The 13,367-nt window shown below is 41.3% G+C and overlaps 1 protein-coding gene across 1 annotated transcript; it reads left to right on the forward strand.

Moving 5' to 3' along the window:
• The first annotated feature begins 598 nt into the window (after positions 1-598).
• Positions 599-4,720, forward strand: lrrn2 (leucine rich repeat neuronal 2). The gene has a single exon (XM_018758540.2). It carries the CDS (start codon positions 768-770, stop codon positions 2,919-2,921), a length of 2,154 nt encoding a protein of 717 aa, XP_018614056.1. The 5' UTR covers positions 599-767; the 3' UTR covers positions 2,922-4,720.
• The last annotated feature ends 8,647 nt before the right edge of the window (positions 4,721-13,367 follow it).

The raw sequence follows: 13,367 nt of genomic DNA on the forward strand, positions 1-13,367 counted from the left end.
CAAAAAATAGATCTAGACAGTTTATCTATTCCTCATATAACAGGTTTTTTCATCATTATCACCCTGTTATCCAAATTTTTATTGTGAGGGATTGGTTATTTAGCCTTACACACTACTGCTACTCAATTAGGTGTCTTAGAGAACTTCTATCTGTAAAAGGTTCTCTAACACACCTAATTGAGTGGCAGTAGTGTGTAAGACTAAATAACCAATCAAAGTTTGTTCTGTGTTGAAAATTTTTATATATAAACATGTAACAGTTCTCATGTCTGCCACAAGGTTTTTTCCACAGAAATGCGATGTTCTAACACTGTCTTCTGTTTCACCTGCAGGATTGCCTCTATATGCATTGAGTCACCCACCCCCAGCAGTCATGATGTGAGGAAAGTTATCCAAAAGCCTCAGAGAACAATCATCCTCAAGAATTGCTGCACATAGTGCATGCCTTGGACTGTGAAATGGAAATTACCTGTGGAAACCCATAACATCTACAGATCACCTCACAACTCATGACAAGCTCAGAGGAAGCCAGTTTGTTCGCCTGAAATTAAAACTCTTTTTTTTTTTTTTTTTTTTTTTTTTTTTTTTAGATGAAACAGCATTACGTTTCACTTTATTTTCTACAAATTCAGAAAACTGTTCAATTTGTGAGTCACAGAAATTCTTCAGTTGTTACCAACTACAGCTGAAAGTGAAAACAATGCTTTTATATAACTGCTGTGATCATTAAGCATATACATTTTATCATACAGATTCTGCCATTTTGAATGAGAGACAGCACTATGTTCCTTATTCAAGCCCATATTCTCCTTGGCATTGCCAGTGGTCTGGTCATTCATTCCATGCCCTGGAGGGTGCCCTGTCCCCAGCAGTGTGTGTGCCAGATCAAACCCTGGTACTCCCCACAGTCAGTGTACCGGGAAGCTCCCACAGTGGACTGTAATGATCTGCTGTTGTCACGGCTCCCAGCCAAGCTACCGCTGGAAACTCAGACACTGCGGCTTCAGAGTAACCTCATCAGTTCCTTGGACCAGAGGGACATTCAGGATCTTGCCAACTTGACAGAGCTGGACCTCTCCCAGAACAGTTTCACCAGTGCCCGTCATCTGCAGATTACCCACATACCTACTCTGCTGAGCCTCCACATAGAGGAGAACCAGCTTCGTCACCTTCCAGACTCTGCCTTCTCTGGCCTGCCTGGCCTCCAGGAGCTGTACCTCAACCACAATCGGCTGCGGAATATCTCCCCAGGGGCATTCAAGGGGCTGGACAGCTTACTGCGGCTCCACCTCAATTCTAATCGCTTGGTGGTGATTGATAGGCGCTGGTTCCATGCTTTGCCCAAGCTCGAGGTTCTCATGATTGGAGGAAACCCAGTAGATGTCGTTCAAGACCTCAACTTCAAACCTCTGGGGTCATTACGCAGTTTAGTTCTTGCAGGGATGGGCTTACGTGAGCTTTCTGAGAGAGCTCTGGAAGGCTTGACAAATGTAGAGAGCATCTCTTTTTATGACAACCAGCTAACAAAAGTACCAAAGGAGGCCCTTCAGAAACTGCCTAGGTTGAAATTCCTTGACCTGAACAAGAACCCTATTCAGCTGGTACAGCAGGGAGATTTCAAAAACATGCTTCATCTGAAGGAGTTGGGACTGAACAACATGGAAGAGTTGGTCTCTATAGAGCATTCAGCCATGGACAACCTGCCAGAATTGACCAAGCTGGAGATCACCAACAACCCCAGGCTGTCCTATATTCACCCCAAGGCCTTCAAGGAGCTGTCCAGTATGGAGAGTCTCATGCTGAACAGCAATGCCTTGAGTGCTCTCCACAGGCAAACAGTGTACTCCCTCCCCAGCCTGCAGGAGATCAGCTTGCACTCCAATCCTATCCGTTGTGACTGCCTCATTCGCTGGGTGGGAGCAGAAGATAATAAACCCGTACGCTTTATTGAACCCCAGTCCACATTCTGCTCAGAGCCTCCAGAGCTTAAAGCCAGAAGGGTGAAGGAGGTGTCCTTCCGAGAAATGGCTGACAGTTGCCTGCCCCTTATTGCACCAGGCACATTCCCATCATACATCCTGGTCAGAAATGGGGACAGCCTAGCCCTGCACTGCAGAGCTCTTGCTGAACCTGATCCGAGCATCTACTGGGTCACACCTAATGGCCTTAAGCTTTCCCCATCCACAAGTTATGGTCCATACCAGGTCCAGCTAGAGGGAACTTTAGAGATTTTGGGGATCACTTCTGAGGAAGCAGGGTTCTACACCTGTGTGGCTCAGAATCTAGTGGGTGCTGACACCCGCAGCGTGACAGTTCGAGTGACTGGGGGGAGAAAGGCCAACTTTGTAAGTCCAAAGCAACCCAATCATCTGGAGGTGAAGGAGGTCAGGGAGCGTTATGCTCTCTTAGCCTGGCAGCCAAGCCACAATTTTCTTACCACTCGACTTTCCTGGCTGGCAAATGGAAGTGTAGAAGACCATGAAAAGCACAGCGCCCGAATATTAGCTGGTACCAAGGGGTTCAACTTGACTCGACTCCAGCCTGGCACTCACTACAGAGTGTGCCTGCATCTAGGGGCTAATGATACCTTGTGCATCCACCTCAGGACTAAAGAAATACCAATGCCTGTGGCTTCACCAGACCTGACTCCAGCTGTCCTGTTAGCTGCCTCTTCTCTGCTCCTTCTGCTTGCAGCCAAGGCCTGCCAAGATGGGGCCTCACTCAGCTGGAAACAACAGAGACAGCAGACTGAAAAGTTCCATACTTCTCTTCTTCCTTCAGAAGTAGTCAGTCACAGAGCCATGACGCCTCCCAAGCCAGACCAACTTCCAGCTAAAAATAGCTTAGATGGTAGCTCCACAGAAAGCAGCAACGCCCAGCCTGTGCAGAATGTCCAAGAACCACAAGCAGAGTCCTGCTGAGTTCGGATAACTATCGCAGAACATCCTAAATCAATTGCAACTTCAGAACAGCAAAATTTGACTTTTATCATTAGCTGATAACGCCAATCGGCAACACCCAACAAAGATAAAAGCAAAAAAAGAAACATTGGCAAATAGTTGGCTGTCCACTACAGTCAAAGGAGAAGTGTCCTGTTATCCAATATAGTGTAAAGATTAAAGACTTTATTTGTATTTATTTTATATATGAATATATATTGAAAATGTTTGTGGGCGTATTCAGATATATACACAGAGATTGTTAATGCAGTAGGAGCCAATAAGATAGTAAGCTAATAAGAATTTTCTTGTACTGGAGTTTTCAGCAAGGAAACAAAACCACAGGAATGTGCCACTGCAACCCGAGGGGTGGGTATGGGGATCCCAAAGCAAAGAAAATTATATATTTTTTTCATCCAAACATTATGGATAATGAATAAGAAATTAAATATGGGATGAGATTCTGAGTTTAATGCAAGACTTAGAATAGGTCAGTTGAACATCTCCAGAGACCAGCAGGAATAAAACACTGAAGATGGAAAAAAACTGTAGGTATAACCCATGGTGTAATCAGCTCCACTTTTTCTGGAGATGTACAAATAACATTTCATGAAGAGGGATGATTGCTCCAGTTACAAACTGAAAGGCAGTATTCAATGTGGGCATTTCCTAATCTGTGTTGCATAAGAGCTCATTGTTCTGCTTTGATTATGTGTGCCAAGCTCAGCAAAGCAGTTAGCCAAAATCCCCCACATTGTTGAATCACCCTGCTAAAATTCTTGTGGGGATGCAGGAGAGATAGAGTGAGAGGGCTAAATTGTGGAAAGAGCTGGTTAAATTACTGAGTTCACAAGTTGCGGTGTAAGTGTAGTCTGACTTTATATCTTGCTGAAAATGTAGAGCGGAGGTGGAGAGGAGCTCCTATCAAGTCCTGTATTATTGCAAAGGAAAAAATCAAAAAAGAGGCATCTTAAAGTGTCACGGTGCTGAGATATGTAGGGACCTGTTATGCTGTGTGTTATGCTGTGTGTTTTTCTGTGTCCCTAAAGTCCATATCACTTCTGATCATCATGGGGCAGAATGGAAAAGTTTTCTGCAGAAGTTCATGGAGGTGAAGGATGTGATGCAACCTCTAGGCTCCCTGTGTGGGATTTTCTCCCTCCAGCGACACCTCCACAGGCTTACCCTCCCCTGCAGTGAGCCAGTGCTTAAAGGTTATTTTAAAATGTTGAAGTGCAAATACTGTGGTCTAGTCCTGCTGCTAAGGAAGTCGTACAAGCACTTTCACTTAGTCTGCATTGCCACGGCACTAGGAGAACATGAGTGCCATTCTCTCTTTGTACAAAGAAATGGAGATTAATATAACATGAGCTTTTTTCCTCACAGAGTTTTGGGCTGTCCTCATTTCTCAATTTTAAGTCTTCTTTCTTGACTGGAGGTTTTTCAAAAGACAGACATGAGGAACAAGGTGTGTTGAGATAAAGAGGTTTGGACTTTGCCAGCTAGTTGAAGCCACAGCTATTTTAAGGCTGGTCCTACAGACTGAATCATGGGGTTCAACAAACATCTTCTTGACATTTTACTGATGCCCATCGTCTTTCTCTCCTCAACATGGATAGTCCAATTTATAAATTGCGTGATTTCATCCTACCCCTGCTTCTTTGAGTTTTGTAAATCGAAGTGATTGATGTGTCTCCTTTCAATAACTTTCTCTAATTCTCATATCCTCTGTGTTTTTTTACCCTCAGCTGTATATAGATCAAAATGGATTTCCTATTCATTGTACGGCTCTTCTTTTAAAAAGTTTAGATGATTGTGTGTTAAATTCTATTTTGAGCTATAATTAAAACATTTTGGACTGAAATTCTTATTTTTTGAAGTATGTATTTTGCTTACCCAAGCTATTGAAATTGAGAGGGGTTTTCTCTGATTTTGCAGTGATATACATCTATTCATCTGGAAAGCCCAGAAACCCTTTTTCCCCTCCCAGCAGTGATTTTTTGCCTGCATGTTCATCTTCATATTTCTCCCACCATAGAAAAAAAAGGACTCAGTATCTTAACATACTTCTTAGACTAACAGGTGCTTGTGGCTAAGTTATTTCTCCACTGTTACAGCTAAAGCCTTCAGACATTTTCTTAGATAGCTGAAGAAAAGGTTAAGCAGATGCCTGCATGATATTCCCCTTGAGCAGATGGCAGTACCTCCACCCCTTCTGGGTTACACCTCACTATGTGTACCACACAAATAAACGGCAATTACAGGAAAAAGTGTTTCCCTGAACAGCTTGGAGCAGAAGCTCTCAGAGGATGAACAATGTTCTTTTTCACATGTACTGGCACCCTCTCCCTGAACCCTCTTCTCACTAGGAGATAAAACAATCACTGAAGCACTACCACGCAAAAAAAGGCTCACGAAAAAGAGGAATACAGAAGAGTAAGATCACACACAGATCCAAATACTTTCATTTACAATTGTAGATATAACACAGGATCAGCTTCACAACTGAAACAAAAGGAGGGTGTTTTTTGTCTTTCTGATTAAATATGACCCATTTGTTGCCTCCCATGCCTAGCTACAATTAACGTGACCAAACTAAGATTGTATCTGTAAGTACATATTTGTAGATTTTTAACAGGTGCTTGTGGCTAAGTTATTTCTCCACTGTTACAGCTAAATTGACACCAGACTTTCAGTTGCAGTCTATAAGGAAGTGGAACCTGTCTTCACTGGTCACTTAAACTATGTCGAACCCAACCACACTAAACCATCTAAAACATCACTTGTACCTCTTTGATGAAAGACTAAAAAATGATGACCAGCCATTTTGGCATATGTCTCAAATGAAGAAATTTAAAGTGGATAGTGGAAAAAGAAAGTGAAATGTTTCATTCATCATAAAAATATCCTTTCAGTTAAGGTGTCTAGGATATTGCAATGGAATTTCCAGGTATATTTTGAAGAGTTTGATTATAGACAAACACTAATACGTGTGACCTAGTGCAACAATGTACAATAGCAGGGGGCTGCCTGTCTGTCTGTGTGTCTCATTGTTTTTCCATCTTTTTCTCAAATCCGGAAGGCAGCTGCGTAGAATGATGATAGAAAAATTGATTGTGAAATCTATTTAGTGCTACTATTGATTTTCCCATAAGGAACGGGAAGGAAGGCCGCCTATGCGAGGTAATGGAATATGGAACAGAGCGCAGGAAGAAATGGGAAGTGACATTGGCTAATGGAGTGGAACTGGGCTGCTTTAGATAAGGGATGGGGAAAGGGAGGGCACAGTCTCCATTTTTGCACTATGCCCCGGAGGTTGGGTGCCCTGGCTCCAGTGGCTCTGAGCAGCTAACAGCTCTCATCATTTGTGCAGTTAAAATTTGGGAGATTCAGTTCCTCTTCTTCCTTTGGCCACTGTCAAAATAATAGTCTCCATCTGTATTGACAAGACATGTAGGAAGGAAAGAAAAGATGGCTTTCATTTTCAGTGCTACTGGAAGGCCTTTTATGTAGTCTTGAAAGACTAATAGTCCTTGGAAACAACAGTCCTTATGGTCAATAAAATAATTATACCATATCTTATACATTTTCCTGTAATATAAGCCATTGCTGGATGTCAGCACCCATAAGTTAAAAAGTTCTTGAATAGTAGTTAATCTATTACATTTGTACCAGCTGTGGTGTAATTTCTATTTATGGGCTCAAAAATAGTGGAAAATATTACATTCTTGCCTGGTACACACATATATGAGTAATTGGTTTTATATTGTGAAATTATATCTGCAAAGGGCTACACTGGCTATTGTTTTTCATTTTCTCAGCAATTTCTTCAGATATCTTTGGTCCCAATTATAGTGAATATCTCCATAGCAGAGGATCTTTTATAAAACAATTTATGGTTTATGCACTTCTAGCAACCTCTGAACTTTTAGCCAAGGTTGGTTTAGAAAATATAAAAAAATCAAGTTTTTTTATTGCACATGTGAACATCTGTACAGAAAAATGGCTTAAACATACCAGTCTATGGTTGGTAGTACACAGTAGTCCTCAAATTACTTGACACCACTTCACACAATATATAACTTATTTGGACAGACTCACACAAGTTATTAAGGCCAATATATTCCTCAAGTCTTAAGTCAATCGAATTGTATTGTAATGGGAAAATCTGTTTGCTTTTTCATCTTCTAGTTTCTTTATTTCAGCCCACTCCAAGACACACTTGCTGTACAATTAGCTTTCATTTACAACAATTAAAAAACTAAAAAAAAAAATCTCACACATTAATCAATAAATTGAGACATCAAATGAAGAAGGTGCTGTTTTTTATGTTAAACAAAAATTATGGTATTGAAAACATCTTAATCCTGGCCATATGTTGCCAAGACTCTCTGAAACTGGTATTAAGTAGTTTAGAACAACTATTAATTCAAAGGTATGAGCAGTGTTAACTCATTGATTAGAATGTGCAACTTCACCTTGGTTAAATGGCTTTTATCCACAGGGTGCTGTAATTAAAATATAAAATACATTTTAAAGACATTTATAAAAAGCTTTTAACAAATGTTGAGCTTATTTACATCTACATTATATATTTCATCTGAACTTTGAAAGATACATAATTAAAAATTGTTTTAAAAAACAACTTTACAATGTCCCTGTTTCTGTGTTATCTTTTTGTAATAATTAATGGCTCTTCTGTGTTCAAAACACTTGCATGCAAGGATACTTTTTTGGTATGTCTGCAATTGCACTGAAATAATGTGAAGCAGGTGTAACAATATTTTGTACAAATCTGAAAAACAGCCAGGGCATTTTACTAGTATATAGTAGTAATTAGCAGTGGTACTCATGCTCATGGCCTGTGAGATCAAATGCTGTTTTCCTCCCATGGTTCAAAGGTACGTGTTTCAGATGAAATGGTGACTCAGAATTGCCATTAGTGTCATGTATGTGAACGTCTTGTGTTGCTCGCCTGCAGTGTACCCTGCCTCAGGCCCTATTCTTTCAGGATAGACTCCAGATCACCGGACAAGCAGTTACTGATAATGGATTGATGAGTATGCAGTATTAGTTGTGCTTATGAACATAATCGATAGTTACACAGAGCTAAATTTGATAATGAGAGTGCATCAGATCTTGAATATTTGCAGATAGCCTTATGAGAAGATAATATATTAAATTATATTATATTATCGTGTTATAACAAATATTTTGCTGCAAAGTATCAATTCATGTCTTTGCATTACCGCCATTTGTTAACACTAGTTTGAAGCAAGTCATAAACCTCAAATCTAAAGACTCAAGTCAGTTTCAGTTCACTCTACTCAAGACACAAAGACTTGCATCTTAATCCATGAACAAGTCACACTCTGAGGTCCCCGATGTTGGTGGTTTCCATTGGAAATTTACTGTTTAGTCTTATTAGGTTTAAAACAAATTCAAATGAAGTTGTATTAAGAAGAATCAAAACATTATGTCAGTGGATCTTAAGACTGCAAAACAAACAGGCCTACACTGAGACCAAAAGGATTAAATCGATTTCCTTGTAAACGTAATTTTTTAAACGTAACATGTAATGAAGGAATATTTTATTTGTCATTTAATGGATGTACTATAGATTATATAACATGAAGAGGTTTAGAAAATCTTATTTTTTAGCCTTAGCTGTTCAGGAAATGAATGTCATTGTCTTGGTGTTGGCCGAAGGGACTTTCTCTGACTGCAGAGGGCATCTTAAATTAATTATATCATGCTGAAACTACACAAGTATTGACCTTTGGGTAGGTCACCACAATCCCTGAAGATACTCCTCCATCACGACTGAATTCTGTGGCGCTGGAACCCTCTTACTGCAGGCTTCCAACACAAAGATGGCATGATTTCTTACAACCAAAGCCTACCTGGTGGCTTTTAGCAATTGATGGAGCAAAAGTGGTTTTCTTTCAGCTGACTGGCTTGATCATGTTGCTTTCCCACTGCAGGTACAGTTTCTGCAACCCTCCTTCATTTCCCCGCAGCCTTAATCTTTCTTACGAAGTGGGGGCCTGGTACCCGCCTTTTTCCCTCCTGCTACATCTCAGGCCTTCCAGCAGAATCTTGCTGTTGACACTCTTACAGAGTGCAAGCATTATGAATTCCCTGCTGGTACTCATTTCCGGCCAAGCATTGCCTCATGGTTTGACCCTCGTTTTGACCTGCAAGCTTGGCACGTAGTGCATGGTGTGAGAGTAGGAGGAAGGGACTGTTTGTGTGAAGGAGTTGGAGGAGGGAAGTTTGGCACCGAAGCAGAATGACTAATGCTGAACGAGGTCAGAAACCAAAGGGCATAACTACAGCATAAACAGTAGAAAAAGAGTTTCAGGAAGGAGACAGCAGATAAATAGAAAAGAAAGAAAAGCAGAATAAAACAAATGTAAACCGGGGTGGTGGGTGGGTGCTCCAGTAGACATCGAAGGGCATCTTAATTATTGTGATTTGTCTGACCATAACAATAATTTAGCAGCCACAATAGGATGCCAGTCTACCAGAGCTTTCTCTTCTTTTCCTCTGTGTGCCCATGTTCAGGAAAAATTAATGACTGTGAACTACACAGTTCCATTAGCATGCAATAAATCAGGCTATTTAAGGATTTTACAATATATTTATCACAGGGGTATAGAGCTCATTAGAATACATTACACAGAACAGGATTTTGTATGGGTACTTTTTATCAGGCGTTTCCACTAGATGCCCCTGCAAATGTTTTATTGTAAAACAGAAACCATCTAGCAATAAAGCATTTGAACAATAAACTTATGGAGACTGACTTTATTAAATGCAGAACAGTCCGCAGGCCAAACAGTGAAAAGGAGAGCAACAAAGCTGATTACTTTCAAAGTTAAAATAGTTTCAAATTACTCCAAATCATATTGTAGTCAATCTGTGGTGTCAGTCTTACCCAGAGAAAGAAGCAGCCAGATGTGAGCCAGGCATTTCTTATCTAACCAATTTTTGCTCATATAAGCATGCCAAGTTCAGTCAAACCCATAGTCTTAATTGTCCTCCAACACCTGCTACCCATACTGCATTTCATTACTACTGTACTGGCCCGTGTTACTGGGAGTTTCAGCGAGAAATGGGTTTACTGTAAATAGTTGTATTGTGGGAAAAAATATAATGAAATGTTCAACCACGGGGGGGTGCGGTGGCGCAGTGGGTTGGACCGCAGTCCTGCTCTCCGGTGGGTCTGGGGTTCGAGTCCCGCTTGGGGTGCCTTGTGACGGACTGGTGTCCCGTCCTAGGTGTGTCCCCTCCCCCTCTGGCCTTACGCCCTGTGTTGCCGGGTAGGCTCCGGTTCCCCGTGACCCCGTAAGGGACAAGCGGTTCTGAAAATGTGTGTGTGTGTGTGTGTGTGTGTGTGTGTGTGTGTGTGTGTGTGTGTGTGTGTGTGTGTGTGTGTGTGTGTGTGTGTGTGTTCAATCACATGGGGGTGCATATAGGGAATATAATGGTGATGACTGTGTTTGTCATGGAAAAAGGGAGGAAAGCCTGAGGGGTGCTAAGCAGGCTAAGAAGTCTAGCTTGAAATGCAGGTCCTTGAGAAAAAGACTCCTTGGACCAAGAATATTATTTCCTTGTGTGCCGGTGTTCCAATAAACATTCGTAATGAGCGCTGTCCATGCATCTTTCTTCGCCCCATCCAAACCCAGAGTGCAGCGCATTACAGTATTATGAGCAACAAGGTGATAAAAGACATCAATAGAGCACCCTGATCTCACACACACATTGACTGAAAGAAACAGGGTCACGGCAAGCCGGAACATGAGGTGAAGGGGACACACCCAGGACAGGCACCCTGATCTGGCATTTAAAAAAAAACTTGTAAGGTAAAAGGAGGGACTCTGTATGCACGGAATGAGTTTAGAGAACAGTAACAAACAATTACACTTTGGCTCTACTTGTTAGCTGTATAAGGTTCATTTGGATTTTTCCTTCCACAGCTTTACTGAAGGCTAAATAGGCTGCATACTAATATCAAACAAGGTGTCCTACTACTTGCTATTACAGAGTGTTTTTAGTGAATATCATGTGCTGTTTATAGGCAGTTAATTTCTGCAGATGCCTTTTATGATGACACGTGTGAGCATGGTAATTGCTGATCCAGTGCTGATGATGCTCTTCTTTCCATGTGTATGAAGGTGCTCCCTGAGTGGCCAGCACTCTTTGATCCCTGCTAAAGTCACTGGATGATTCTGTCTTGCCACTAGAGTGCTAACCTGGAGTAGAAAGAGATTAGCCCTGTGATTAAAGGAGGAACATAATTTCTTTTAGCCGGACAGGTCTGCCCAGAGGGATGGCTTCTCATTACACCCAGTCTACAGAGGTATTCAAATGGGGCCAGGGTTAGCATAGACTCGGCAAAAATAATCAACACATTCAAGATCCACAGGAAAAGCACAAGTAAAAAGAATTATCAACCAGGGTTAAATCTGAGGTCACACTACTTTCTATGACAAAGAACCTAGATGTAATATTTAGCAGTGAATTGCTCTTACTGCTGTGCTGAGTAATGCCTGAAGTCAGTTTATCATAGTGTGGATGGTCCCATGCAGCTGATTCAAGGATTAGTTAATTGTAAAACAGTTCAGCCCCTGAACAGGAAATGAATGAGAGAAGTAAAATAATAATAATTATAATAATAATAATAATAATAATAATAATAATAATAATAATAATAATAATAAAAATTTGTTCTGATATACAGTAAAAAATACACACACACACACACACTTTCAGAACCGCTTGTCCCATACGGGGTCACGGGGAACCGGAGCCCAACCCGGCAACTCAGGGCGTAAGGCTGGAGGGAGAGGGGACACACCCAGGATGGGACGCCAGTCCGTCGCAACGCACCCCAAGCGGGACTCGAACCCCAGACCCACTAGAGAGCAGGACTGTGGTCCAACCCACTGCACCACCACACCCCCTTAGTAAAAAATATCAAATCATATTAAAATGACATGACTAATGTGTGAGTCAAACACGGATTTACTCCTACACTACCAAAATAAAACAACAATGCAGAATAACGAGGCTTTACTGTGAAAAAATCTCACTGAGGAAATCTCTCCTGCCCTCTTGTGTTTGCAGCGTTCAACAAGCCAGCATGGAAACCATTTAGTCATGGCCTTTTAGGTTGTGCTTGAGCTTTTAGAACAGATCATTATCCCTAAGGTATGTGGAAGGTATGAGTGTGGAATACATTTGCTTTATATATCGTTGAGGAAGTTACTTTAACTTGAATTACTCCAGAATAATTTCTTTTTGAGGGGGGGCACAGTGGTGCAGTGGGTTGGCCTAGATCCTGCTCTCCCGGGGGTCTGGGGTTCGAGTCCTGCTTGGGGTGCCTTGTGACAGACTGGTGTCCTGTCCTGGGTGTGTCCCCTCCAGCCTTATGCCCTGTGTTGCCAGGTTAGGCTCTGGCTCCCCACAACCCCGAATGGGACAAGCAGTTTGGAAAATGTGTGTGTGTAATTTCTTTTTGTGTGTTGAAGTATTTCTGATTTTTGTCTTATCTTTTAATTCGTTAAATAATATTTGTCTTTTTTTCAAAGTTTTCTTTATCATGTTTTTTTTCTACCAGAATGATTTTTTATTTTTATTTTATATTTTTGTTGGAAGAGGAGGTGCGGTGGTGCAGCTGGTTTGGCCTGTGCCTGCGCTCTGGTGGGTCTGGGGTTTGAGTCCCACTTGGGGTGCCTTGCAACAGACTGGTGTCCCTTCCTGGGTGTGTCCCCTCCCCCTCCAGCCTTGCGCCCTGTGTTGCCGGGTTAGGCTCCAGTTTGCCGCAAGCCCGCTTGGGACAGGTGGTTTCAGACTGTGTGTGTGTGTGTGTGTCTGTGTGTGTGTCTATTTTTGTTAAGTTTGACCTTCTGAGCCAGTATCCCTTTGTGCAGATTACACAACATTTTTGATTAAACAAGCCTGAACCCAGCAATAAGTTTCACTTCATTAGTGCCACTTCTAAATTTTGCTGCAGCTTTGATAAAGAAGATGAAGGAGCTGTTCATTTCTCACAATAAACATGTCCTCCAAACGAACCATTGCATCTCACACAAGGTTTACTCAGGAATATGCAAGAATGACTTTGAAGACTATCATGGGAACTACATTTGATAAAAGATATTTCATTGAATTCTATGAGAGATATTTGAAGAAATTAAGATTTTGGAGATTATCTTATATTACCAAGAAATCATAGGATGTTAGAAAGGTCATGTGAAAAAAGATGTTTACATAATAGGTTCCTCTGAACACACACTCATCTCTTGTCTCTTACATGCACAATTTTTATCCCTATACTGAATTTCCCTTGCACAGACAAAATGTACTGTCTGAAATGCAAGTAAGTTGGTGCTTTTCAGTAATTGTGATGAATATGATAAA

This window comes from Scleropages formosus, chromosome 2 (assembly GCF_900964775.1).
Source record: "Scleropages formosus chromosome 2, fSclFor1.1, whole genome shotgun sequence".
In the NCBI taxonomy this organism is placed as follows: Eukaryota; Metazoa; Chordata; class Actinopteri; order Osteoglossiformes; family Osteoglossidae; genus Scleropages; species Scleropages formosus.

Excerpts from the sequence above, each read along its gene's own strand:
- lrrn2 (XM_018758540.2), top strand. The coding sequence starts at position 768 with ATGAGAGACAGCACTATGTTCCTTATTCAAGCCCATATTCTCCTTGGC.